The following is a 27,003-nucleotide window of genomic DNA, read 5'->3' as shown; positions in this document are numbered from 1 at the left end:
CCACATGACAGATTACAACCTGGAGCTCCAGTCCCAGGAGAACTGGTACTCTCTTTTCGCAAATGTAGTACACAGATACATACAGGTAAAACACCACACATACAAATTAAAATAAATAATCTGTAAAAAATCAATAGAAGTCATTGCACTTCAGATTCAGGGCCCAGAAACTCCTGAAATGGAATGGACCTGAATGCCTCCTCCCTAAGAACTAGCTTTCACAGTACCAGAAAGTTCCACGCAAGCTTCCCAAGGAGGGAAGCAACCAACAGCACTACCTAGCTATGACGTCTATGAAACACAGAAAGTGGCTTGGCACTATAGGCCTAAGAATGCAGCAGCAGGTATACCTCAGCAGTAAACAATAGCCTCCTAGTTACACTTAATACCATCTCAAACACACACACACACACACACACACACACACACGCTTAATACCATCTCAAACATACACACACACACACACACGCCCATGCCTGGTCTGGAAACCTAGCCAGTTACTCCAAAGCTAGTGAAATCTTGGACCTTGGAGAAGAATCTACAACTCTACAACCATCACTTTAGTAAACGAGCATAATTCCTAACTACAGTCTGAACACCTGTGCTTATATGTACAGCTAAGTGTGGTCCTTAGTCCTCAACAAAGAACCTTTTCTTTGCAACAGATGCACTCAGTGCTGAAAACCACAACTAATCAAAAAGTGGAACCCAATCCCATGGATTCATCTACAAAACAACCCCAGAACCTAAGGCTAAGGGAACATTTTGGGGGGTGGGGTTGTAACAGCCACAAGATCTGGGTGTTTTCTGTGAGACTGTGTCTCCAAGTAATGTCAGAAGCTACAGCTGTAAAGGCTGCCAACATGACTGCCTAAGTGTGAGCTGAGAGAGGACAGCTACAACAGAATTGCCCGTCAACCCTACACAAAGAACTATAGACAACCAGGGAGTCTGAGAGTGGGAGACACAGACTTCCCAGAGATGAGCACACCAACTGCTTATCCAATGCCAAATGGCCAGCCCCGGAAACATGCACACAAGTGACACGTACAGAGTGCGCAGGCTGCATTTATGTATTTAGGAATTTGACTATATATATGTATATATGTATATAACAATAATTAATGAAAAAGAGACCATGAATTTGAAACAGAGTGAGGGTGGGTGTATGGGAGGGTTTGAAAGAAGGAGCGGGAAGAGGGAAATGATATAATTGTATCATAATCTCAAAAACTAAAAGAAGTCCCTGGGCATAGTAGTGTAAGCCTTTAATCCCAGCCAGCACTCTGGAGGCGGAGGCAGGAGGATATCTGTGAGTTTGATGCTGCCTAGTTTACATAGAATTCCAAGATAGCAATGGATACAGAGGCTCTGTCTCAAAAATAAATCATCAATTAAAAAAAAAAAAAGGAAATCTAGCAAAAAAGTGTGCCTGTAATGAAATTTAGCTGAATAAAAATGACTTTTTTTTTTTTTGTACAGGTAAGTGACTGGTGAAAGCTATAATGTATTAATTGGGATCAAGCTGTTGGTTTCCTTCTTGTTTCATGTGTTATGTTTTTAAATCCATTGGTAGAGTGCAGGATTGTGAACTCTACTGAAGAGATTCCTAATTCTTAAAAGTTTACTAAAATATATAGAAACTAAATATTGAATTTTCTTATCAATGCAAAAATCACACTTCTGATTTTGTTATAATGGACCTGTAAAAGTTTAAGATTTATAAAATAAGCACTAAGAAGAACATCTGTTTGGTAGTTAGCAATATATACAAATTAATAACTAGTACCTAAATGTATCTATCATAGCTATAAAACCAATCCAAACACAGTGCAGTGTCCTGACAGGGGAGGACACACTCCCAAAGACTTTCTTTAGTGGCAAAACTTACCTGTATGGAAAACAGTGAATGACAGTATAGTTAATGGTAACATAGAAATCTGAAATAACCAGTTCTCCCGTGACCTGAAACCCTCAGAAGTTTAAAATCCTTTACTTGAAAATGCTCTCTGTGACGCTTTAGTGTTTGCATGCACCAGCGTATGTACAAGTCAGAGGACAGTCCGGGTGTCATTCCTCAGGCGTCTTCTACATTATTATTATTATTTTTATAAAGAAAGACTGGATCAGTTTTTGACTGGCCAGAGAATCAGAGGGACTTGTCTGTCTAGCCTCCTAGCACTGGGATTACAAGCACACCAACATGCCTGGCTTTAAAAGCCACAAACTGGGGTCTGTGAATTAAACTCAGACCCTCTTACTTGCAAGACAAGCATTCACAGCTGAAGTGGGCCCCCAACCATGGTTAGCACCGCAGTCATCCAAAAAGCAGTAATGTTTTCAATGGCTCTTTTCACTCCTTATACCATGGTTTTATCCTTCTCCTTCACCTTGAGAGGACAATGAAGAAAGACCTATCTTCGTAATTCACAAGCTTATACAATTCCTGCTGATTTCTTATGTAAACACACAGAAAAATCCTGTCGCTGGTGAAACTGGTCAAGAAAAGCATAAACCCTGACCCCGAGCTGTCATGTGAAAGTTTTCTAGCTCTCGTGATTCCTGAGAATGGCAGCTAAGGCTTTGAGGGAGGCAGAAAGGGAGGCAGCTTCCGAGAAACTCTGTCAGGCTCCCAAATCAAACCCTGAGGAGGGAGCTCATCTTGAACCTCTTTGCAGAGTCCAGACACTGCAGAGAGAGACGCTGGCCGCAGCTTGGTATTATTTTCCTTCTGCAAAGCTTTCTGAGTTTGTGCTTGATGAGAAAGAAGTCCACTCTGTAAACGAGGTCACAGCGTGGTAGTGTCACATAAGTAGGAGGGGCCGGCATTACTGCCGTCTGATGTTAGGGCACAGAAAAGTTGAGGCTCGCCAACAAATACAATGTATTCTCCAGAGAAAGTCCTCCTGACCCTTTTATTGAAATTAAAAAATAAAAGATACTTAAATACAATGGTGAACATATAGGGTAAAACAAATCATAAAATTTATGTTCAGTTAAGCAGTGAGCTGAATGTCTGGGTTTCCAAATAGGCTCTAACCCTGAACTGCTTAAGAATGGGCACGTTCACAGTTCACGGCGATGGCTCAGAGGTGAGAAAACGGTCGGAGCTGCTCCAGTTGAACTTCCAGGGAGATTCTCTCCTCCAGAACATCCTGAAAAAGACGCAAAGTCCAAGTCACACTTCAAGTAGACAGAAGCGCAGCCTTAGCTCTGCTTCACGACAACAACCGCAGCTGCCAAGAGAAAGGCGGTAACTTGTATCGAAAACATACATTTCACTTTAGGAAGGCGATTTATATATTCATGCTAGGAAAGCGTGGTCCTACAATCCAGTCACTTCTGATGACAGAACTGGGTAATAAAATGCTTTTAGGTTAATTGTTACCAAAGCTAGTAATTGTACTAGATGGGTATTAGTGCACAAATTTTGAATAAAGCCCTAATTAAATGTACATGAATTTGCTAACATGAATTCTATCCTCTGGTGATGCTATCTGATCCCAAGATCTCATTGTGAATTTCAGTTCTATTAAAAAAAATTATTTTGCATCCAGGATAATTACTGATGATAATAATAATATGTAGTAGTAGTAGTAGTGGCAGCAGCAGAGAGAGACTGACTGTATGTTTGTATGCATATATATGCGTATGTGTGCACACTCCTGCATGTATGTGGAGGCTGGAGAACAACTTTCAGAAGTCAGCTCTCTCCTTCCAGCACGGTGCTGCAGGGATAGACACAGGTGGTCAGGCTTGCAAGGCAAGGCCTTTTACTGGCTAACCCACTTCCTGACACTGCTTTGACTTAAGGTTTGTCTTGTTTTTTCACATACAAGATGATTTAAATGTTCTCGCTCTTTGTCTTAATTAGATTGGTTTAAGTTCTTATTACTAATTTGAGTTAATCAAAGGATAAACTAGTGACAGCCCAATTGCCTACATCCTACATGGAGCACACACAGACCATATATACTTGCTGGTTCGCAGTCCACTTCTCTTCTCCAAGTTTCTTCATGGAAGTTAACAATGTTATAGGAATAGTGATGTCATATATATATATATATATATATATATATATATATATATATATATATATATATATGTGTATTTGCAGGATAAGACACTGTGCACACAACGAGAATTGTGTTGAGAAATTCCTTTTAGTATTAAAAGATTCAATGGCTCACACAACATTTTAGCTACACACATTTCTTCTGCTTCAAGAAAGTTTGGCATACTGACAGAAGCCATTGGATCATCAGCCCCAATTTCTGTGAAACAGAGATGTGCAGCGATCACAGAACTGAAGATTCAGAAGTGACACTACCTTTAATTGCTGTTGCAATTCACTGTTCAGCCTGGCCAGAACCGTGTTGGTTTCCTTATTTCGTCTAATGGATGCCTGGATAGCCTTTTTATCTTTCCCCACAGATCTGAGAAGACACAGGAACAAAAGCATCCTTCATTTCTTCGTCATCTTTAACCCCTTTCTCCCAGTAATTTCAAAACAGCAAGGGAAGGAACTCTTCACTTGTTAGCAGAGCTCCACTTCCCTTGCTGTCTCAGTGGTAACTGAGAAGACACAAGTTTCAAAACCCCAAGATGGCCACTGTTTATACTTCCATGCGTGGCACGTGTAATGAAGTTGTAGAAATTGGTTCTCTCCTTCCACCATGTGGGTCCTACGTTTGAACTCTGTAAGGTGGCAAGCACTTTTACCCACAAGCCATTTCACCACCCCAAGAAAACTCAGGAAGATTTTCTGTTTAACTAAAAGACTAATGTGTCTTTCTGTCTAGTGTTTTGAGCTGTGCTTTTGCTGTCAGTAATTAAACCCACTGAGGTGTAACTGGGTTACCTGGGAATAGAAGGCTGTGATGTTAGAACAGCAGCTAGGACGCCTGTCTTCTGCGTATGCTCATCCACATCTGGCCGTAACTCATCTTCTGACTTTAATCTTCTTCTAACAGGTTTTGGTGGTGGAGCCAGAGGTGTTGTGCCTTTGCTCTAAAAGACAAGAGAAGTGAGCATTCCTGGTGATATTCATCCTAGTTAGCATTTGTCAACACAATTGCTTTACACTTGCTACTTAAAAAGGAAGTTACTCAGCTTATTTAAAAACAACTTATGTATCTGTGGCAACAGTAAGGGAAAAACAGTAGCAGATGCTATTACCGTGTAGCCTAGGCAGAGCTGGTGACCCTCGTGCCCCAGCCTTCCTGGTGCTGGATTGCACGCCTGGCTCAGCCATCTTTATTTTTATTTTTAAGAATTATTTATTTATTTTATTTATATGAGTACACTGTCGCTGTCTTCAGACACACCAGAAGAGGGCATCAGATCCCATTACAGATGGTTGTGAGCCACCATGTGGTTGCTGGGAATTGAACTCAGGACCTCTGGAAAAGCAGTCTTAACCACTGAGCCATCTCTCCAGCTCCCAACCTCACAAGTCCCTTATCCATAGAAAACTGTCCACATTGTAAGAAGATGTTTCATACCACATTGGCAGGAACATTAGTAGCTGTCTTTTCTTCAGCTTTACTGTCCGCTTGGGCAGCCCGAAGAGAGCTTGAGGGGTCAGAAGCTTTCTCAGCCTAGGGATGAATGTAGTATCTCAGTACTATATGATTACATGCAGAAAAGCACAGAACATGGAACTAAATAAGATGCCAGGAGCTGGTCCTTCTGACAGGAAATCTGAGGTGAGGATGAGAAACACTGAGAGCACCTTGGCAGATGACTTTCTCTAGCACTGAAGTTGGAAAACAAGATCTGAGAGTGGGAAGAGAGGAGATGCAGCCGCGGGGCTGACTCTGCAGCTGCTTGCTGTAAGGCTGTGACTGGGACGTGGTGCATCTAGCCAAGCATAGGAATGAGAGTCCCCTAGGTATAGTCACCTCTTTCCCCAAGTCCACCTCCGCCTTCCTAGGTACAGTTCACTCCCCTAAGAGGCCAGGGGACCTTCGGGAGTGCCAATCAGAGCTTCCCCGAGGGTCAGACTCATGAAATCTTTAGGTTATGCTAGTCAAACTAAAATGGGTTATTGCATCTGTTAGAGGTGCAACAGCTGAAAACAATCAGAATAGAGAAGATGTCAATATTACTTTTTTCTTTTCAACTACACACATATATATTTTCAATGATTTAAATCAGAGATTCAGACAATGTCATTAGATTGCTGACCACTAAATCTACAGTTTACTAGAACAGTCTCTGAAGGTTATGTGTTAGCATGGTATTGTTTTGAGAGTGTGTGTGTGTTGCTGAAGTGTGTAGCTTTTGTAAGCATAGCCTCTTATCCTATGGGAGTCTTTAATATCTACAAGCAGAGGCTTATTAGCATTAACTTCCAGAGCAGCATTAACTAGGACCCGTTGTGTGTTTCACATCACACCTACCTCTGGCCCTAACATCCGAATCTCACTAACTATGGCACTGCAACTATCAGATGTTAGTGGTCAGTAGCCTGGCTGAGAAGCACGGGCCTAGGGGACACATCCCCAAGAGAGGCAGCAGCAGGTGCTTTACTCTCTGTGGCCCCTGCTAATTTAATCTGCTTTTTTTTTTTTTTTTTTTTTTTTTTTTGGTTTTTCGAGACAGGGTTTCTCTGTGTAGCCCTGGCTGTCCTGGAACTCACTTTGTAGACCAGGCTGGCCTCGAACTCAGAAATCCACCTGCCTCTGCCTCCCGAGTGCTGGGATTAAAGCCATGCGCTACCACCGCTCTGTCTTTAATCTAAATTTTCAAGAGTCTTCTTAACTGCATATGGGAGGAGACTGTCACAAATTAGCTCAACTCTAGAAAACTCACTGGCAAGACCTCAGGATGTTTCTCAGCTTCACTGTCTTGTTCTTCGGAGACATTTGATGCAGCAAATACTTCAAATTGGCTGAAATCTGCAAAATTTGGTTGTTCTGGTATCTGCTGAGGTGAGGTACTAGTGTGAGTTATTAGACCATCTGCATCCACTGGGCGATGGACAGAAGGACCGGGTGCCTGTCCAGTGATTTAGAACACAGAGACAAACATTAGTTCCAGGTCAGCCAGGGCTATACAAAGAAACCCTGTCTCAAAAAAACCAAAATAAATAAAATAAATAAATAAATAAATAAATACATACATACATACATACATAAATATTTAAAAAGAAAAAGAAAAAAGAACCAAACATCAGCACCACCAGTGCCACAGAATGGCTTCTTCCTAGGGTAGCACAGGACAGCTGATACCTCAGATAGATCTGTACATAGCTTATCAATCTCTATTGAACTTGGCTGTCTTTCAGTAAGCTGCCAGGCTGCTATGTAGCTATACTGTGTACCCAGGCCTCTGGGGATGCCATTCTCTTTCTTTGGAATGCCTTTCCTGCAGCAACTACCTCTAGCTTCTGGGTCCAACTCAGTCATTTCACTTGCATCTTCTCACTCTGCTCTTTAACTTTACTAACCAGCAAGGCTGTACTCCAGTATTCTATCAACATGTCTACCGCAGTACTTCCGTTGTGACCTAGCAGGGAAGTAAAGGTCCATGGAGAGAGACGCTTCTGTCTGAGTCAGAGAAGGACCCGGGACATCATCAGACATCTTCATCTCCTAACCCACTGTTCTGCTGCACCCTTTACGACAGCGTCATTTGTTCCTTAGTCACCCAAACTGTTATTGAAATCTGTACCTTCCAAGAATATACTGACTAAAGTGCTGACCCTGGAGATGATCATAAACTGATCTAAGTGTCTAAGGCCAAACTCATCCTGAGCACTACGATAACTGCCACTTCAAACAAGAACACTGGGAAATCACCTGTGAGGGCTGAGGTCTTGGAGGCACTGCAGGAGGATGGGCAACAACTCCAGCCTGTTGTTGTCCTGTGTGAACGTAGAAATCTCATTAGTGATCACATCATTATTTTACTGTAGTACAAACAGGTAAATGGCCACATGATACAACATTTCTAAGAGCACACGATAACTTCTCAAGGGTAGTGATGATCTATAGGTCAGTGGCTGACCAGCTGCCTTGCATGCTTGAGGCTCTGGATTTGAGCCCCGTGACATGGTGTCTGGCACCTGTAAGTCTATACGTTGGGACGTAAGGCACTGGGATGACAAGTTAAAAGTCAACTGTGACTACACAGTGAGTTTGAGGCAGGTGGGGCTATGAGACTGTGTGCAAACAAAACCCACACTGAAAGTGCTACATGTGACCTAGTGCTCAGATTTCATGGCCTCACCTCCTATTTCATTTCTCTTGTCACCTCCACCACATGAAGGACTGCTGACAAGCTCCTGCCTATTTCCTTAACAGTAACCTCTCTTGGTTTTCTCCTCCATCTTTCTGAGTGTTCTTTAGCTACCACATGAAAGTCTTCACATTCTTCCTTTAACTTAAAGCTATCATCTCTTTGTGAACAATTTTCAATACTTCCATTTTTCTTGGCTCAAGGAGTACAACTGTCTGTTGATTACTATTACGGCCTCTAATCATACTGAATAAAACGCCGTCTCTGCCTTAGCTCTTCCATTTCAGTCACTATAACTGCAATGCTGCCAGTTGTATAAGCACTAATATCTTGGAGTCAAGGTTCTTTCCCATCTTATCAATCCCCCACAGCACTGTCGCAACCACATCTTTTAACTTTTCCTGTAGTTATCTCCTATGTGTCCATCTTTATTAATTGTATACAGATACACCTTATAGTTGGGAAAACAACATTCTCCCCACTAAAAATCTTTTTTAAATTTGATGTCTTTGTTTTTTCAAGACACGTTTTCTCTGTGTAGCACTGGCTGTCCAGAAACAGGCTTTGTAGACCAGGCTGTCCTTAAAAATCAGAGATCTGCTTCCTGAACACTGGGATCATTTGATGTGTCAAATCCACATTTTTTTCTTAAATGTAAACAAAAAAAATGTATCTTGGGATTAACTTTAAAACAATGTATATTATTACAATTACTGTATATTATGATTCCCTGGCCCCTCCCTACCTGTGGTAACTGCAAAGGTCCGATTCATATCTAAAGATGATGATCTAGAATGAGAAGGCTGTGGCCTGGGAGGGGGAGGTGGTGGCGCAGTGTTATCAGGTGACGTTCCTGAATGAGACCTGCAAAATTCACCAGTCACAACTAGTTATATTAACGCTGGAACACGATCCTTTTCAAACATTCACACTTGACTGAATAGCCAAGGACCTTATTAGGATGGCACTTTTCAAGCAGCACCTATGAAGAATCAACACTAAAAGCAGCACACTATCTATGCTGTATCTGAAACAAACGGCTACGTAATGTGCCAAATGCCCTTATATAAAGTCATAAATCAGCCTGTAAAACATTGGAAGTTACTGTCCACATGACTTCACCAGAATAGACCACAAATCCGTGATGCTTCCTACTCAACGGGAAGCTCCCGGAGCTGAGCAGCTGTTCTGAGGAGAAAGCCCCTAGTGGGTTACTCTTTAACAGCTTGACCATAGTAAGCAGGACAGACTCTGGTTACACCATGAGATGCGCATGCGCTGTCACCAGAGCTGCCCACTTTGCAGGTCACTATGCCCTAGGGAGTCTTCTATTTTGAAAAGCTTTCCCTAACTCTGGCAAACAGATCTTCACATACAGGGGTAACAGGAACAAATTCCAGAACAATCAGAAATCCGAGAGACACAGAACCCCACGGATCAACGACAGCAGACAAGGGTTGTCTTCTGACTTTCTAAGTTCCTTGGAAATCTGGGAGGGGTGGTCCCCCCGTGTCCCCTCCCTTTCTCTCTCTCTGACAGGCATGCTGCAAGAGGACTTTCCCTACATGTAAAATGTGAGAAAAGAACAGTGCTTCTTTCCTGTATGTCTGAGCGGAGGGTGAGGCCCACACAGACAAGCCTCTACCATCCATCCCTTGTTTATCCCATGTACTGTTTCTGGGTCTAAAGCGGCAGGGTGAGCGGGCCATGCTTCTGGGTGTTTAAGACAAAGTTTCCGTGGTACTTGCCACAGAATCACATGCCTATCAGCTAGATTCTCAGTGTTCTACTGACATAGGATTGCATTAACGTCTATTTCCAAGAAGTTATCAATTCGTTTTAACCCTTCATGAAACACATAAAAACAAAACAACATGAACAATAGGGTTGGTTTCTTTTTATTTTTTAACAAGTCGAACCAAAATATTTGTCTTTTATATAAACTAATGGTTATTTAATAGCTTTCAGAGAGCAAATACTTTGTGCTTGGTTCTAAGTAACTAAATATTAAAGCACGTAAGGAGATGTCAACAGCTTTCTTGATATGAATACTGACCTTTGACGAGTTACACTGCTCCCAATCTGCTCCGGGTCAGAGGGGAAAGAGTCTGAGCTACTGTACCCATCTGTTGGTTAAAGAAACCTCCTCGTTAGTAGTACTCATTTCTTTGCATTTTACTCTCTGTACCCCAAAGGTTACAGATTGTTTCGCTGCTTCAAAATTGGAGACATTCAAAGACTGCAGAATAGGCTAACAGTTCATTCCAGTGTTACCAAGTGTAAAAGTCACATATGTCATGCATAGCTATACAGTAGACAGAATAAGTTACAATCTAAATAAAATGAAACAAATATTTCAAAATAAATCATAAAAATCATACATATATCACAGTTTCTTTTCATAGAAAAATGTAACGATAGATTGAATATCTCTTATATAAAATGCTTTGGGCCCAAAATGCTTCTGCCCTCCCCTGCCACTACAGATTTAAATTATTTACATAAACATGAGATGCCCAGAAAACAGAGCCAATTGCAAACATATACTCATTCCATATCTACTACGATTGTGTGCACAGCCAGTTTGCAGTGTGCCTTTGTGGTGCAATCTGTCAAAGCCTCAGGTGTGATGCCGGTTTGACACTTAACAAGTTTGGACTCTGAACTAGTTCTTATTTTGGATTTTGAGATTACTGTTGCTGACTGTATTATAAACTCTCAAAATATAATTTAAAGCGACAATAAAATGGCTAACCAGGAACATTGAGAATGTGAATAATCATTTTCTTATTTTTATAGTAGGTATAAACTGCTTTGTAGTAGAAAACAGCTACTTTCAGATAAAAAATAAGAAACAGCTAAGAAAGCAAAGCTTGTTTTATCTGGGCATGGTGGCCCTGGGCCCATACTAAAGGAACTTTCTGTGCTACTGTAGCCCTCCCGCTCCCCCTTGGCTGCTGAGGTCTCCCTGACTCTTTTCTGCTGTGCTTTGCGTCACAGCGAAGCAAACCCTCTAGTGACCTCTAGTCCCTTCCTACTGAGGTTACAAAGCATAGTCCCAAACCTGCGCAGTTCACACCACCTGGGCCACTCCCACTCTAGCCCAAGCCCCCGCTTCTTATGACTGGGTTACTATACCCTCCGATTTCAGCGCTTGCCTACTTTTGGCCTGGAATTAGAACAGAAGGGTGAGTATTTTAAGAATGTCTCCTGTCTCTCCTCCATGGAAAACTCTCTAGTGACTTTTCACACTGTTCAGTAGGAGTGAAATGTTCCCAAAGCCCCTCTACTGTCCTCTCACTTCCCACCTTGCTTATGGACTCTGACTCTAGTCCAGGTCAGTGCCTGCTGTCTGCAGACACAAGCTTCCTGCCTAAGGGCCGCACACTGGCTGTTGCCTGTCATTTAGTCATCTTCCCTATAAGTCATAGAGCTGTCACTCAGCTCCTTCAAATTTTAAGACAAATGTTATCTATTAAGGCCTTGTTTGTTCTCATTTAAAATGGTACTCTCCCTCTCTTTTCCAGCTTTCAAGTTCTATTCATGAAATTAGCTTTCCTTTCACATAAGAGCTACCCCATCTGACCGCAATCTAAGCCCTTATAAACTCAATACAGATGAAGGCTTGTTCTGTTTTGTTTACTGCTAAATCCCCACCCCCTAGATTGGAACCTGGCACATAGTATCCAATTACCATGGCTGTCTGAAGGAACATCCCAATGTTTTGTGAGAAACAAAGAAGGACCGGGGAAGAGCCAATGGAACACACAGTGAAGTCAAACAGGTAGCCTGCCTTGAAGAAGGTGACAATGACAGGAGTATTCACCTCAGACAGTGCAGAAGGTTTTGAAGAGTTATTGTCCCCTATTTTACACAGGGAACACTGTACAAAGTAGATACAGATTTCAATTCTCTGGACTTTAAATTTATTTAATAAACTCAAATGAGAGACATGATGCTGCCTTTCACTCACCTACGGTATTTCCAGAAGGAAATTTTACTGATGAATTGATTTTATTTTCTTCTGAAAGGTCAGATGGTTTCACAAGCAACGGGCTGGTGGGATTAGTGTGATCTAGTAGAGAATTAAGAGGTTACAAGAAACAGACATTTCTTTGACAAAATTCACAGAAGATTGAGTTACAATTGGATTTCATTTAGATACTACAAAAGTGTCATATAAGATGGTACTTTTAATGATTTTAAATAAAACTGAATATAAACCTGTTTATGGGAAATTTTGTCATATTCCACAATAAAATCATTTACTGCCTGTCCTTTCACTTGGTTACCGCTACCCCTATAACACAGGGAACAAACCATCCAAAATCTGGGCTATAAATGATGGCAATGCCGTCTTATAAAGACAATACATTTGCCTCTGAGAAGCCTTAACTAAGCTGGGAATGGCGCTGTACACAGGAGGTTGGGTCAGGAGGACTGGAGGCCAGCCTGGGTCACCCAGCGAGAGCCTACGTGGCTGCATATGAGCACCTGTAACTTAAGTTACAAAGCATCCCATGGCCTCCTCAGACACTAGACACACAAGTGGTGCATACATATTCACATAAGGGAAAGTACTCATACATGTAAAATAACATACATTTAAACAAAAAACCCAAACAGACTCCAGGATATCAGAAGTGTCTCATTTTCAAATGACCTTCAATTTATTTTGTGAAAATTTCCCATAAACACCCCTATTTTAAAGATTTATATGAAACAATTTCCTTTTTAAAAATACAATATTGGGGCTGGTGAGATGGTTCAGTTGGTAAGAGCACCCAACTGCTCTTCCGAAGGTCCGAAGTTCAAATCCCAGCAACCACATGGTGGCTCACAACTATCTGTAATGAGATCTGATGCCCTCTTCTGGAGTGTCTGAAGACAGCTACAGTGTACTTACGTATAATAAAAATAAATAAATCTGAAAAAATAAAAAGATAAAAAGAAAAAAAAATACAATATTGTTTAAATATAGGCCTGCAGGTACACAGAATTGTAGAGAAGAATGAGGTAAAAAAAATAAACAATTGCTAGTCAGCTGTGGTGGAGTATATTTTTACTTCCAGAACTCTGGAGACAGAGGCAGGTGGATCTCTGTAAATTCAGGGACAGCCTGTTCTATGAAGTGAGTTCTAGGCCAGACAGGGCTATGAAATGAGACACTGCCCCACAAATAAACAAACACCCCGCACCCCAAAAAAAATCATTTATGAGAGAAGTTGAACCTCCAAGGAGTGAGCATGCTGGCTGCAAGCTGAGCCAGAGCAGCCAGGGCGGAGCAGCTGGGGCAGTCCTTACCGCTGCTTGTTCTCTTCAGCTCCATTTCCTGCATGTGGATTTTGCTTGGAGTCATGCGGATGGGGACTGGATGCACAATAGCGGTATCCTAGAGACAAATAAGTAAAGGTGGCATTGGCATTAGGAACTGTGGCATTCTGGGGACTAACAACACCGAAAGCTCCTGCACACATCCTTCTCATTCACAGTAATGCAAAGGTGAAATCTTTAAAAATTAACAGCTCAATTTAAGAAAACCAAGTTTACATGATGAATAATTTGATTTCATAAAGTAATTTGAAGTTGAATGATTAAAGAAATTCATGAAATCCTCTTATTAAAAACAGTATTTGAAAACAAATTACAGTGATGTGATAAGATTATATAAATGTTAAGCTTTGAGGAAAATTAAAATATTTATGAAAACTCAAAAGCTAAGCGATAGACTGAAAATTGTTTTTATTAAACTGCTCAAGAAAAAAATTAACCTATAAAACGAAAATAACTAGAAGTCTATTCTATTGCAATACAACACACCCCCCCCATCATTTATGAGAGAAGTTGAACCTCCAAGGAGTGATTCCTTCCCTCTGCATGCTGGCCGCAAGTACAATAACCACTTCCTATTCAGAAAGGAATACACTAGAGGTGCAACAAAGACTCCAAACTAACAGCCAGTACTTTATTACTACATCAGGCACGTCTGTGCTTCCTAAGCGATGTCAGGAGTAAAGCAGTTGGTAGCAGTGACTTCTGAGAAGAAGAAAGGAGAGCAAAGGCAAGGCAGAGAAGCAGCCCAGAGCCAGGCAGAGGCAGAAGGAGAAGCACCTCTCTCAGCCCGGTCCCTCTGCAGAGCAGCCAGAACCTCGGCTTCAAGTCTGGGAAAGGCCTGGGGAGGAGGGCGTGGCTCCTATGAAGACGGAGTCAGCTCGTGGGCACCTAAGCTCCATACACAGGGTCTAGTAATGCCATTAAGTGTAGTGTGGGACACTGACCTTCAATTTACAAAGGACACTGCTCTGGTGTTCACTGAGTGAACAATTACACACTACCATGTGCCTTTTATTTGACAGCCACTGTTGGCTTACTCTCATCAGTTCTAAACTTAAACAATTTATAACAAATTTGTCATAGCTATTACATGGACAAAGCCATTTAGAATAATTTCCTATTGCAATTCCAGTGAGAATCTAACCAGGATTCTTGTAGATAACCAATAAACCTGATCCATTTCCCTGTCCCTGTTTAAATTACAGTTAAAACATCTGTGTTACATACACATAGATCAAAGTTTTGATTTCTCTTATATTTTCAAAAAACACTTAAAATGGTAATTTAAGACACTGTCATATTTATGATTATAAAATATGGCTTTACTAATAACATCTTGGTTTAATTTCTTCATATTGTCACAATTTTTATTATTGTTATGTTGGTTGGTGTTGGTGGCTTCTCACTGTAGTTAGTTGGACTCTGATGATTTGACCATGTTTGTACTTCTCTTTTGTCACTGTGTATATGTATCTTTTATACTGGTTTGTTTCTAAATGATGCAGCTTTTAAACATACACTTTATATCATTTTTCCAATTCATGATTAATACACTTGGGATTCTTTGTATCTTATGTTTGATAAATGTAATCAAGTTTAATTTCGTCTACTTAACTATTAAAATAGATTTTGTGCTTGTGGTACTTTTACAAAATACATCTTCCCCTGTTCCCAGTGTAGACGTTTACATGTGGTGCTTTCTCCAAGGTTGTAAATGTGTAAGTTCTGTATAGATTGCTGTCTTGAATACAGAGTTTTTCAATACACTTATTGGATGAAACTTTTAACTATATAATTCTAATCATTAATTTATCAATTGCTAAAATGGGTTGTTTATTTTCTAAAGTGATTTTCCATTTTGAACTTTATTTTTATATTTTTTGTTTCATGTTTAAAGATTTTTATATTTAATTGTGTATGATGGTGGCTTCAATGGGAATGGCCCCATAGGCTCAAATGTTTGACTACTGATTGCCGTGCCTTTGTCCCACACCATTGTGGACTGTAACCCCTAAAACTGTAAGCCCAATGAGTGCTCTCTGTCAGCTGTCTTACTAGTTTGCTTTATCACAGCAATAAAAAACTACCTAAGTCTCAGATTGTGTGGATGCCTGTACCTGTGTACAGGGACCCACTGAGGCATCAGATGCCCTAGAGTTGCCTAACAAGGATGCTAGGAACCAAATTCTGGTCCTTTCTAAGAGCAGAATGGTCTCTTAACTACTGAGCCTTCTCTCTAGCTCCCTTCATATATCCATAAGTTATTAGCTAAAACATTAAATATATCTTTCAAATGAGAAATCATTTATTACCTTTAAAACAAACAACCAAAAAAAAAAAAAAACCCCAAACAAAATAAAAACAAATAACAGTCTCTCCATGTAGTTCTGATTGGTTAGAATTTTCTATGTAGACCAGGGTGGTCTTGAACTCCCAAGTACTAGGATTAAAGGTGTGAGCTACTGTGCCCAGTAATGTTTATTAATCTTTAATTGTTTTACTACATTACTTTTTCTTACATACAAAACAATGTATTAAAACAATCTAACCCTTAATTTCCCAAAAGGTATACTAAGTTTATACCAACCAGTCAGCTTTCAATAACACAGTGTACTCGCACAACTACTGGCAACCGAGGGCCTTTACAAAGGCCCTTAATAATGCCCACAGGAGACAACAAAACTCTGATGAGCCTGACATAGACGATTAGGTTTAACCTCTGACTAATACATTATTCACTGTGTCAGTGATTTGTGCCGCTAAACAGGAAGCCTTCATTTTAATATGCAAATGAAGTAATATGAATGTCTATAAAAGGTCATATTTTCTTTCTGCTCTCATCTATTGTCCCCAAAACAAAACATATAAAGCCCACAAAATATTATCACACCATCATAAAAAAAAACAATAGCAGGCAGGCTCTGTCCAGTTTCTTCTACTTATTCAAATCACACAAAAGCCACCTCCAATTGAGTATCTGTATCATGTATTTGGGCACCTAATTAATATAACTGAGGACTTCACACTGTCATAATTCAGCCCCTCTCTGTATTTGCCACTTGCCCTCCATCTGATTACTCCTTTCTACCTAATCTACCCCTGCCTACTCGCCATTCTACTGCTAAGAGCTCACTGTCTCTTTCACCCATCACTTCTTAACACTGTTAGCTGAGTCACCTTGCACAATTGCCTCTCCTTGCCTATGTCATTCTGACACTCAGTGCTACCTTCTAGCTGAAACCAAGTGAAGCTGATCTTAGTCTAGCCTACTAAGAGATCTCCATCTGGTTCTACATCACTCTTTAGTTCTCAGCCCCCCCCCCCCCATATGTGTACCATATGCTATCACTATGCAGAACTTACTCTGCTCATGATAGTCTCTGCTTGGAAGGAAGAAACTCCCACTTTTCATCATGATATACAGGGAACTTACAGAGCCTCTGGCATGCAGCCTGCCCACCTTTCAGAAGTTTAACTTTCTTTTCCTGTAATTTTTTTTTTCTCTCAGTTACTGGCCAAAGCCTGGATGTGCCAGATAGGTGGAAACTTCCCACTTCTCTCTGAAGTCTACACCTCTCCTGCCATGCTTGCCAGTCTCCACTGTAGAACCTGCTACCTTTCTAGACCCTAACTTTAAGACATGGCTTTCCTCTTTCTTTTCCCATCTCCCTCTTCCTGACAGCTACAAGGAAGGGTCAAACGACCCTTTCACAGGGGTTGTCTAAGGCACAGTTATTTACAATTCATATCAATAGCAAAATTATAGTTATGAAGTAGCAATGACAATAAAGTTATGATTGGGGGGTCAGAACAATGAAGAACTGCATTAAAGGGCAACAACATTAGAAAAGCCGAGTGCCACTGAGTTATAGTTTGCTCGCTCGGCCATTTCCCTTTTAAATGCTAATAAAAGGGTCCTTGAGCTTAAAAAAATTCATTATACAAATAACATACCTTCTTTTGACCATAACTTCCCCAAGCACCTTGGGCTAAGCTAGCCAATCCCTTCTTTGCCTATAGTTTACCCAGTTATCAACTTTGATAATTATCATGACTAGCATTATGATCATCAACCAACAATATTAAACTGGTTCCTTTAAGGTTGAAATCTTACTTCTGGCATCTTTTACTTCTATAGATTATCAAAGAGGTGATACCACCAAACCAGGTGAGTTGCCTGGCTCTAACAGGTGATCAAATTATTTTAATATGCTGAGCCCCTCAGTTCTACAGCATCAAGAACAGGCATGAATCAGTCTAAAGACTCATGCATGATGCTAGTCATCAGTCTAGCATTTCCTTGGTGTGCTGGTGACATTCACCCTAGCAGAAGCTTATTCTACTAGAAGTTACTAATTATTGGATAATTGTTCAAGAAGAGACAAGTTTGTGGAAATGAGCTCGCCAGAGCTTCAGTTTCACTAGAGATGACAGGCCAGTCGGCACCATCCCAACAAGCCTCTGAGTTGCTGCACTGTGCCACTAGATCAGTGTGGAGCCTGCCTGGTCACAGACAGTTACTCAGCAGATAACAATGAACATTTTTGTTTTTAAAACCACTCCATTAAAGATTCCCAACAATAAAAATGTTAAATTCACACCAGAACAGTAGTGTACTCTTCTTTGCTTTCACCCCTCCATGATGCCCAGATTCACTTAATTGCAGCCCTGGTTTATTCAAGTCTCACAAAGACTGTTTAATCTAAGACTGTAGTTACAGCTGTGGTCTATCGACAGGCAATACTTGGGTATTAAATGAGGTGTAAGACGACAATATAAGGGCACACAATTAATTGAAAGTAGAGTCTCCTAATTGAAACTCTAAATAGCATCACCTACATTTGACCAAATTTAGAAGTCTAAATTCAAGTTTAAAATCTTAATGAACAAACATCTCTTATTTTCTCAAAATTTCATGCCATACTCTAGATAATGATGGAAAGTACTGAGCTGTATAACAAGTTTGGGCAGAGTCTCTCTCTGTAGCCTAGGATCACTGGTCTCAAGCACTAAAGGGCTAGAATTACAGGCATGTGTCACCAGGCCCTGCTGAGCTATATCATTTTTAGCACCAGTGTTGGCACTTATAAATCTGGACTTTATTTCTAAGATACAATAAGAACATCAAGTATTTTTTCTACATTTCCTACCAGTCATGCATGCATAGGGGTTAAGTTTAGCTTGAGCTAAACAAGATTCTGTCTCAAAATAAAACCAAAAGCAACAAATAACTAAACAAAAATCTCCCCAAATAATGTTCTGGCCTTGTCTGGAAGAGTGTTAATACTATCAATGATTATTTTCTGTCTTTTAAGGGTTAGAAAAAAAAAATCAAGCTTTTCATAATTCATAAAATTCATAAAACATTTTCATGAGTTAAACTATGTTAATAACAAGGGAGTTAAAAAAAAAAAACAACCAAAAACCAAAACCAAAGCTTAAAGCTAAAGGAGACTTAAAGGTAAACTTGATTACAGAACGTGTCATGTCCCAAGAGACCAGAAATGTGGCTAACAAGTAGCAAAAACTTCAATATTTTATTTCTCTTAAATGTTCAGAGATTAAAATCAAAGACAAGAGCCTTGAATCTAGTAAGAAAAGATGCAGATGCAGGGGTAATCCAGTATTAACTGGTCTTGGGAACAATACAGGTCTACATTTTAAAACTACCCATACATTATGTTTGAACAGCTATAAAGCCATCCCGTAAAGCACAGCAAGGCCTCGTTAATTTGCCGCCAGGGCAGTATTTAATGCCACTTTCCCCAAAGAATAACAAGCGTTGGCTGGCTGAGATCAGAAACATCTACAGAGAATGTGTCTGCACTGAGGATGGAGCTCGGCGTTTGGCTTGTGTGGCTCTCAACTCAAACCCTAACACTGGGCCACCAGTGTGGGGCAGAGGCATGAATGCCATGTGTCACTTTCTCTACTCTGATCATTTAAAAACCTTTTAAACTCTTCTTCCTTCCTGCTTCCTTTTGTGTTTTGTTTGTTTACACACAGTATGCGTATTAGCATGTGTCCTAAAGAGAGAAAGACCAAGTAAAGGATGAACCCTGAGAGCAACTTCTATCTATAGTTTAAATGTCTTCCAGCATTTGAGGGACAGGTGGGGTGTGACTCTATAGGAACAGAATTAACTTTTTAAATCAGGATACGAACTTTGTAGCATTTTTTTTCAAGTGACACAGGAAATCACAGAGACAAGACATGCTTTACAGAACTACTGTGTAACTATAAATCAGCTTGTTTTTGTTGTGCTAAACTTAACACACTATGAAACGAAAGTTATGCTATTGGAAATATTTGAAAATGACACTGCATAAATATTTACATACAGAGTACATGTTACATGATGTGTAAGCATACAAATAAAATATGTAATTGAAACAAGCAGTATATGTTTCATAAAACATACACTTAGCAGATGTAACATGGCTAACCAGATCGACTATCACAAAAATATTCGTTACAGACATAAACATAAAGTTTTCTCTCATCAAAAAAACCTACAAAATATGAAGAATGGCAAAAATGTTCTTCCACTATGAAGCACAAAAACCCACAAAACCCAAAAAACCCCAAAGGCCTGCCAACTTTCCCTCTAAGCACTACACTGAATCATGCATATCAGTAAAAACCATAATGATGGATATTGGGTTAATAAAATTAATTTCAAACAAGCAAGCTAAGTGATTGACTTACAGGATCAGCTGGTGCAATGTTAGAATCAAATTGGGTCAGAGTTTGTGAGCTTGAAGAGCGTTCACTAAATGTCTCCCACTGCTGGACAGACAGAGGAGAGACACGTCAGCACGGGAGATGCAGTAGATGCACTGGAGAAGACTTAGCAAGTCATTCAGAGGCTGCACTGCAAGATGCATTTCGCAGGATCGACAAAATTCTGTAGTTTGTAATTCCCATAATCACTTCATACTTATCTGTGCTGGGCCATCTTATAAACAGAAGGCAAACACCTTCATAAGCAAATGTACAGTAAAAATTTAATGTAATCTCTATGGATGAGATTAAAACTTGTACAGAATTAACACTCAAGACACCGTAAAGGAGACAGAGCATAGGTGACGGAAATGGCAACCAGGTAGAAACGCACAGGGTCGTCCGGACCAGAACAGTGCTTAACTCAGGTCCTGCTCAAACCCCAGTTACAACACTGATCCACAGAAGCCGAGGAGCTCAGGTTCTAATCAGCATGGAGCATTCAGTGCGACTTGCCAGTGCGACCCCTGAAAGATGAGTCCATTATGAACGTGCACATATCTTATACATATGCATATTTAATAAAATATAACAGATAAGATGCAAGACATTCTGGAATTAATAACGTTTTAGCTTATTTATCAATTTGTAGCAAGTCAACCTCTGCGATCAGCACTACAAACAGGGCCATGCCAGATCACAAGACAGAGCTGCCAATCAGGCCCCTCCCCATGCTAGGAAGTGAGAATGCAGCCACGAGAGCACATCGAGCAGCTGCCTGAGTATGTGTTATACACAGGAGATGCACGGGAAGAGCTACTTTCTAAGAGAGGTACACAAAGAAATATCATACCTCTTAAAACAGGTGGAATGATAAGTCAACATTAATTGTAGGAAATTCCATTTGAGATCTTAGTAACAGTACAGATTTTTTTCATCAAAGTTGTATTATAACTATTACTAAATCTGCTTCTTAAAAATGATAAGTTGCCCTCTGAGGGAAACATCTACTTACACATATACAATATATACACATGAATGCTTACACACAGACACAACTACCTCATTAACCAAAGTCCTTCTTATAAATTCAGTTTGTAAGAGTATATATATTTTTATGCTTCAAAGTTCAACTTTCTATTTAAAACAGTGATATTCAATTTGAGTAGATATGTAGAAATTAAGCTTTAACAAATGAGATTATTGCTGAAAATTATCCACAAAAAATGGCTAATAAAAGCATTCAATAACTTATCCTACAGGTCACAAAGAGAAAAGTGTTAGTTCAAAGTTGTGACAAAAGCTTACAACAGTTCACTTTTATTATGGGCTTCCACATCAGAAACCAATTTAACGAATTTGGTAATAGAATTAATTTCTTCCTCAATAACTACTGTTACACGGATTTAGAAGGAACTGAATTCTCTACCTCATGGAAAACAGCTTCCACGCAGAACTCAGCACCCTGGAAGGCAGTGGGTCTCATCGCCAGGACAAGCACAGCGTTAAGAGCTATGGGCTCCGGCACCTGACTACTGGCATACTGGCTGGGCTGCATGGACTTGGCTGAGTTACACATCCTCTCTGTGCTCCTGTTTCACCATCTTTAACATGAAATTAGTAATACCGACCTCACAGGACTGCTGTGAGGGACTAAGTAAATCAGGTGAAAAGTCTTTTGAAGAGACTGGCATATCAAAAGTGCTTTAAAAAGTTAGGGATTTTAGTGTTTTCTCTCATAGCACCTCATCTATATCCATCAGTACTAAATAAACACTGAAATAATACTGGGTTTGTGGGAGATAAAATATAACCTAAATTTATATTCCAAGTAGATATTTTAATAGCTACTACCAAAGCATCTTAAAATCATTGTTTTACTAGCTTTTAAGCATAGCATAAATTCCATATCAAAATATGCATAGCAAAATTATGTCATTTATGATTTTATTACTAGGCATTGTAAAAAAAAAAAAAAAAACCCTGATAGAACTTTTTGAGAGGGATAATGCATGCACCTAAAATCAGAACTGAAAAGTATATTTACTCCATCTCTCCAGATCACGCCTGGATATGGACTCCTTATACTTTGGGAAGAATTGCTTTTATGTATAATCCGTAAAGGGCTGAAGCATTCTGTTAACTTAATATTGCTTTTTAAAAACCTAAGTGCAGCTTTAGAAACACCTCTCTTACTCTGCATAAGCTATCTCTACTAGCAATTCTTACAGGTCTTACTCCGTCCCTCCTCACAGGCATGTGTGCTAACGTGTTTGCATCTGGTGAGGTGGTAGTGCAATGGCAGAGCTGCCTTGGCTGTTCTTAAGTCTTCAGAAGGCAAAGTCACACGGAACTGCCAGTTCTCCTTCCCCGGCAGCCCTAAGCTAGTAAGACTTTAACGAAATACTGTCCTGCTTTAAAAGACAGAAGAGCAAAACGCTCGCTTTCCTACAAGTCAACAAATCTCCTTTTGTAGATATAAAACTCAGGTAACAAAGAGAACTTCTTCAGAAAGCTCTCCAGAGCACAGAACGGGGTGGGCGCTTAGGCCCTTCCTCTTAATTCTACCAGTGTCCTCTTTACTGTTTCCTAAGGCCTGAGCCCAGGAGCTGGGAAGCAGTGTGCTTTTACCTACTCTGTTTTGCACACTACTGGTCGTATTAATATAGTAAAATTACTTCATTTTGTACTATTATTATTTTCTTTTGCTGTTTTGAGACAGGGACTCTACACATCTCTGGCTGTCCTGGAACTCATTATATAGACCAAGCAAGCTGGCTTCAAACTCGCAAAGATCCTTTGCCTCCCAAGTGCTGGGATCAAATGTGTGTGCTTACCATGTCTAGCCTCCATTTTGTATTAAATAAAACTAATTATAAGTAGTTTGTGTTGCATGAAAATACTTTTTTTCATGCAGAAAGCTACACTAGTGACCTGTCTCTTGTATCACTTCATGGCAAGATTGCAAAAATATATCTTCATATACCATATATATATATATATATATATTACATAGACTCAGTAGACAGCAGCTGATGAAACAGCAAAAGATTTGCATCAATCTTGCTCTTGAATCACCCCGGACATGGGATCTGGTGAAGTTACTCCCCTTTGACTTTCAATTTATGTGTTTGCCCTACCCAATTCCCAAGGCTTTAGTGATGGTGGGGAAGATGGTGGAAACCATATGATAGTGTACACAGTACAGAAACTTCAGAAGCCACATGATTAGTAGGATTTCTGTCACTGTTTCCCTGAGGTCCTCGACTGTACGACCCATGCTGTGTGTGTGTACACTGTGTGTGTGTATACTGGAGAAATCCCGTGATATGTGATGTGCTGGACGAATCCTATGGTGTGTGTGCGTATTGGAGGTATCCTGCGGTGAAGCGATCCTGTTTGAAACTTCTTCCCGTAAACAAGCTAATTTCAAGCAGAGAAAGGGAAGTTTTGCTAACCTCACTGCTCTGATTCAGCTCTGGCCATGTCTGGTTCAGGGACGGCATCGACGGTGACTTGCTTGGAGGTGCTTCTGCAGGAGAGCCTGAGTAACCTACCTCACCTGGCTGCTCCCCCACATCTGCAAGGTAGACACAGAAAGTTCCCATCAGCAACATATGTTAGTTTGGCTGATTTACTTATGAGTAACTAACAGATAAATTTGCATAAGTGGTAATTTATACTCTCAATTTCCTTCTCAAAGTAGATACTTTAACAGATAATACTTATTATTTATAGTCTAATTAATATGATGGATCCCAAACTGTTCACGAAAAGAAAGGCAGGTTGGAAGTAAACAAAAGAACAACATGAGATAGATAGATGTAGCTCTCTGATAACAGGGATGGATTCCTCTCAAAGTACATCCACGGAGCACTCTTCAGCAAGGAGGCTGAAAGATTACACTTTCGGCTCCAGTGAGTTTGGGGATCCTCTAATGCCAAGTAGAGTATTGCCCTATGTGCTGCAGTCAAAGCTTGTGATGTCCCACAGTAAATAAACTTTAAGTCAGGTTTCCCCAATACAAAATGCTTTCTAGCAAACAAAATTCTTCAGTTTTCCCTTGGAATTGTTTTGAAAATTGCCAAATCAGTAACATTTTCTCTAAAACCTTCCAGTTACCATACAGCTACACCTCAAACGGAGCAGCTGTCCACGAGCAAGAGGCAACAAGTCCAGATGGCCACATATAGTCCAAGTCCAAATGTAAGTCTTGGATTTTTTTTTTACGGTTTTTGTTTTGTTTTTGGTTTTGCTTGGGGCTCAAACCCAGGGCCTGTGTATGTTAAATACATGCTCTTCCTACCACTGAGTTATATATAGTTGGGCCCCAAAACCTATGCTTTCTTATTTCACTATGTACACTAGTGCTTCCAGACTAGAGTGAGATAGCTATGAACCTATGCTATGGTTTAAAAATGGAGGTTTAGTATGTTTAGATATCATGTTCTACTTTCAATTTCATTTAAACCTTAAAGTATCTTGAAAATTATTAAAACAGAAGGAGTTTCAATGACAACTAAATCCCGATTTTCCAAGTTTTACAGAGCTCTGAATACATCCCCTACCAACAGGAATTACATAATGAAATATGAATCTACCATCTGTTCATTTGACCATGGGAGAATTAAAAAAACTAGTCTTTAGCTTTTTTTTCATCAAAATGAAAGACATTTACTAACAAATGTTGGCATTCTACTTTGGATTTATAAATAAACAGCTCTACAGTAATACCTAGCAGGGTACAGTTACCAACTTTCCACTCTAGTCAGAAGCCTTCTCGTCTGTGCCCAATACAGTAACTAATACGTAGATGAAAACAAGTATTTATTGAAGTTGCTTACTCTTTGAGTTGAATTCATTTCCATTTTCTTAGAATCACAGTTAACCACTGCTGGTTGTAACAGTGTTCACAGTTTCCCTTCTTCCTGTTCTGTTAAAGACTCTCCGATTCCCTTGCACTCACCCCAAGCTTCTCTCTATAATAGCACCACGCTCAAGTTTCAGTGTATAGCCCAGTACTACACTGTGACTTTACATTTCACAATCAGGTGCTGTCTCCACCTCTTTCTCAGTCCTAGATGTTCACAAGAGAGGTGGAGGGTAGGAGAGAACCCACAGCAGTGGGGGCGTATCAGACGCTACTCGGTGACGACCTCCCACAGCATGTGAACTAGTACAAACACCCAGTAGCAGGCACTGTCTACTCACACAGTCTGGGGGTCTCCCCTCAATGCTAATAAAGAAAGATTAGCCTAAGGGGAGAAGGTGCTTACTGAACATACGACAGCAACTAGACATGTGGTCTAGCTGGATAACTATCAAGTGTCTTTAGCAGAGTCTCCCGAGAAGCTGCTGGCAACTAAATGGCTGCTGGGAAAGAAGAGTCCGTTTTCTTTGGGGATGCAAACCCTGAGAGACTAACGGTGCTCCAGCAGATGGCCCCACATCTGTGCAAATGCAAGCAGCACAGAGGCAACTCGGTGGGTCTACAGAACACCTGAACCTGAGAGGCAATAGCAGGGTAGGGGCTGGAGGGGAGGAAATAGGGGTGGATTTGATTAAAACACAATATATATATGCCTGAAATTCTCAAAAAATTAAAAAGAGAATGACCTTATAATAAAAGAAAAATAAGAATTAAAAGAAAAGAAAATAGTACTGACTACAGGAAGGTTAATTTCTAAACTAATCAGTTTAAAGCCAGACTCTTATCATATTAAATGTAGTCTTACATTCCAATAAATTCAGGCCCATTTATACTGTACTATCATTTTAGGGCACTTACTACTTGCCAGATCCTGAGAACTCATCTGGATCTAGCCTCTTGAAATTGGAAATGAGAAAGTTTACCCAAGTAATTACATCTTATAATTACCTTCCCAGAAAACTCTGGGCCAGGGGGCTTCCTTCTTGAATGTCTTCAAGCCTGCTACAGGGCTCTCAATCTGAGAAATATTTGTGTAATGCCATGATTTTCAGTATGCGGATACTGGCCCCAACAGAGCAAAAGCAATAAAAAGGCAGCACAGGACCAGCACAGAGGAAGGCAGGAAGCATCAAGTGTGCTGGAGCCTCCTACACATTAAGCCAATTTAAATACGGACAGACAGACGGTAAACGAGTAAAAAACCTCACTGAACAATATTCATAGTGAAGAAGTATAGATTAATTAGCATTGCTGAATCTCCGAGCTAAAACCACCCCTTGTCAATATTTCGTATGGCAAATAGGAACTACATAAAGCATGTCTATGGACTATCCACGTGCACTGACTCCTGAGTCAAGGAGGCACCATGGGACTCAGCCGACAGCTGAACGGCTGATGTTCTCAGAGAACACTGCCAGTCTCTCTGGTTTTGGAATGAATTGCTGATAAATCATAACTTTTTAGGTCTGATTTGGCAGCTATGTTTTTCAAAATTAACTTTCAAGGAGGCAGTAGAATCCTGAGAACTATGCACACAGACCATAAGCTTAAGGACGTCCTAGGATTCACCAGCTTCTCTGACAAAAAGGCTGTGATAGTGACATATACGCTCTCCTGACACAGCGGATACCTCAATATCCGACATATATGCTCTCTTGACACAGCAGATACCTCAATATGTGACATATATGTTCTCCTGACGCAGCGGATACCTCAATATCTGACATAAATGCTCTCCTGACACAGCAGATAACCAACATCTGACATAAATG

At 40.3% G+C, this 27,003-nt stretch overlaps 1 protein-coding gene across 6 annotated transcripts in view; it reads right to left on the bottom strand.

Annotated features, from left to right (window-relative positions):
* Positions 1-2,879: 2,879 nt before the first annotated feature.
* Positions 2,880-27,003, bottom strand: part of Reps1 (RalBP1 associated Eps domain containing protein) — a 69,594-nt gene continuing 45,470 nt past the window's right edge. For 2 of the 6 annotated variants that reach the window (XM_017313852.2, XM_030244961.1), the window contains exons 9-20: positions 23,760-23,881; positions 20,287-20,364; positions 13,549-13,636; positions 12,218-12,319; positions 10,301-10,370; positions 8,990-9,108; positions 7,806-7,870; positions 6,817-7,002; positions 5,505-5,600; positions 4,862-5,010; positions 4,331-4,436; positions 2,891-3,155 (exon numbers count right to left, since the gene is read on the bottom strand). In XM_017313852.2, coding sequence (XP_017169341.1) covers positions 3,087-3,155; positions 4,331-4,436; positions 4,862-5,010; positions 5,505-5,600; positions 6,817-7,002; positions 7,806-7,870; positions 8,990-9,108; positions 10,301-10,370; positions 12,218-12,319; positions 13,549-13,636; positions 20,287-20,364; positions 23,760-23,881 — 1,250 coding nt within the window. In that variant the 3' untranslated portion in view covers positions 2,891-3,086. Of the gene's footprint in view, positions 3,156-4,330; positions 4,437-4,861; positions 5,011-5,504; positions 5,601-6,816; positions 7,003-7,805; positions 7,871-8,989; positions 9,109-10,300; positions 10,371-12,217; positions 12,320-13,548; positions 13,637-20,286; positions 20,368-23,759; positions 23,882-27,003 lie in introns of all 6 variants that reach the window. The other 4 variants (NM_009048.2, XM_006512621.3, NM_001111065.1 and 1 more) reach the window with 4 other exon arrangements.

Source organism: Mus musculus, chromosome 10 (genome assembly GCF_000001635.26).
Source record: "Mus musculus strain C57BL/6J chromosome 10, GRCm38.p6 C57BL/6J".
NCBI classification, from domain to species: Eukaryota; Metazoa; Chordata; class Mammalia; order Rodentia; family Muridae; genus Mus; species Mus musculus.
The sequence above is the reverse complement of the archived record's forward strand: the minus strand, read 5'-3'. Positions and strand labels throughout refer to the sequence as shown.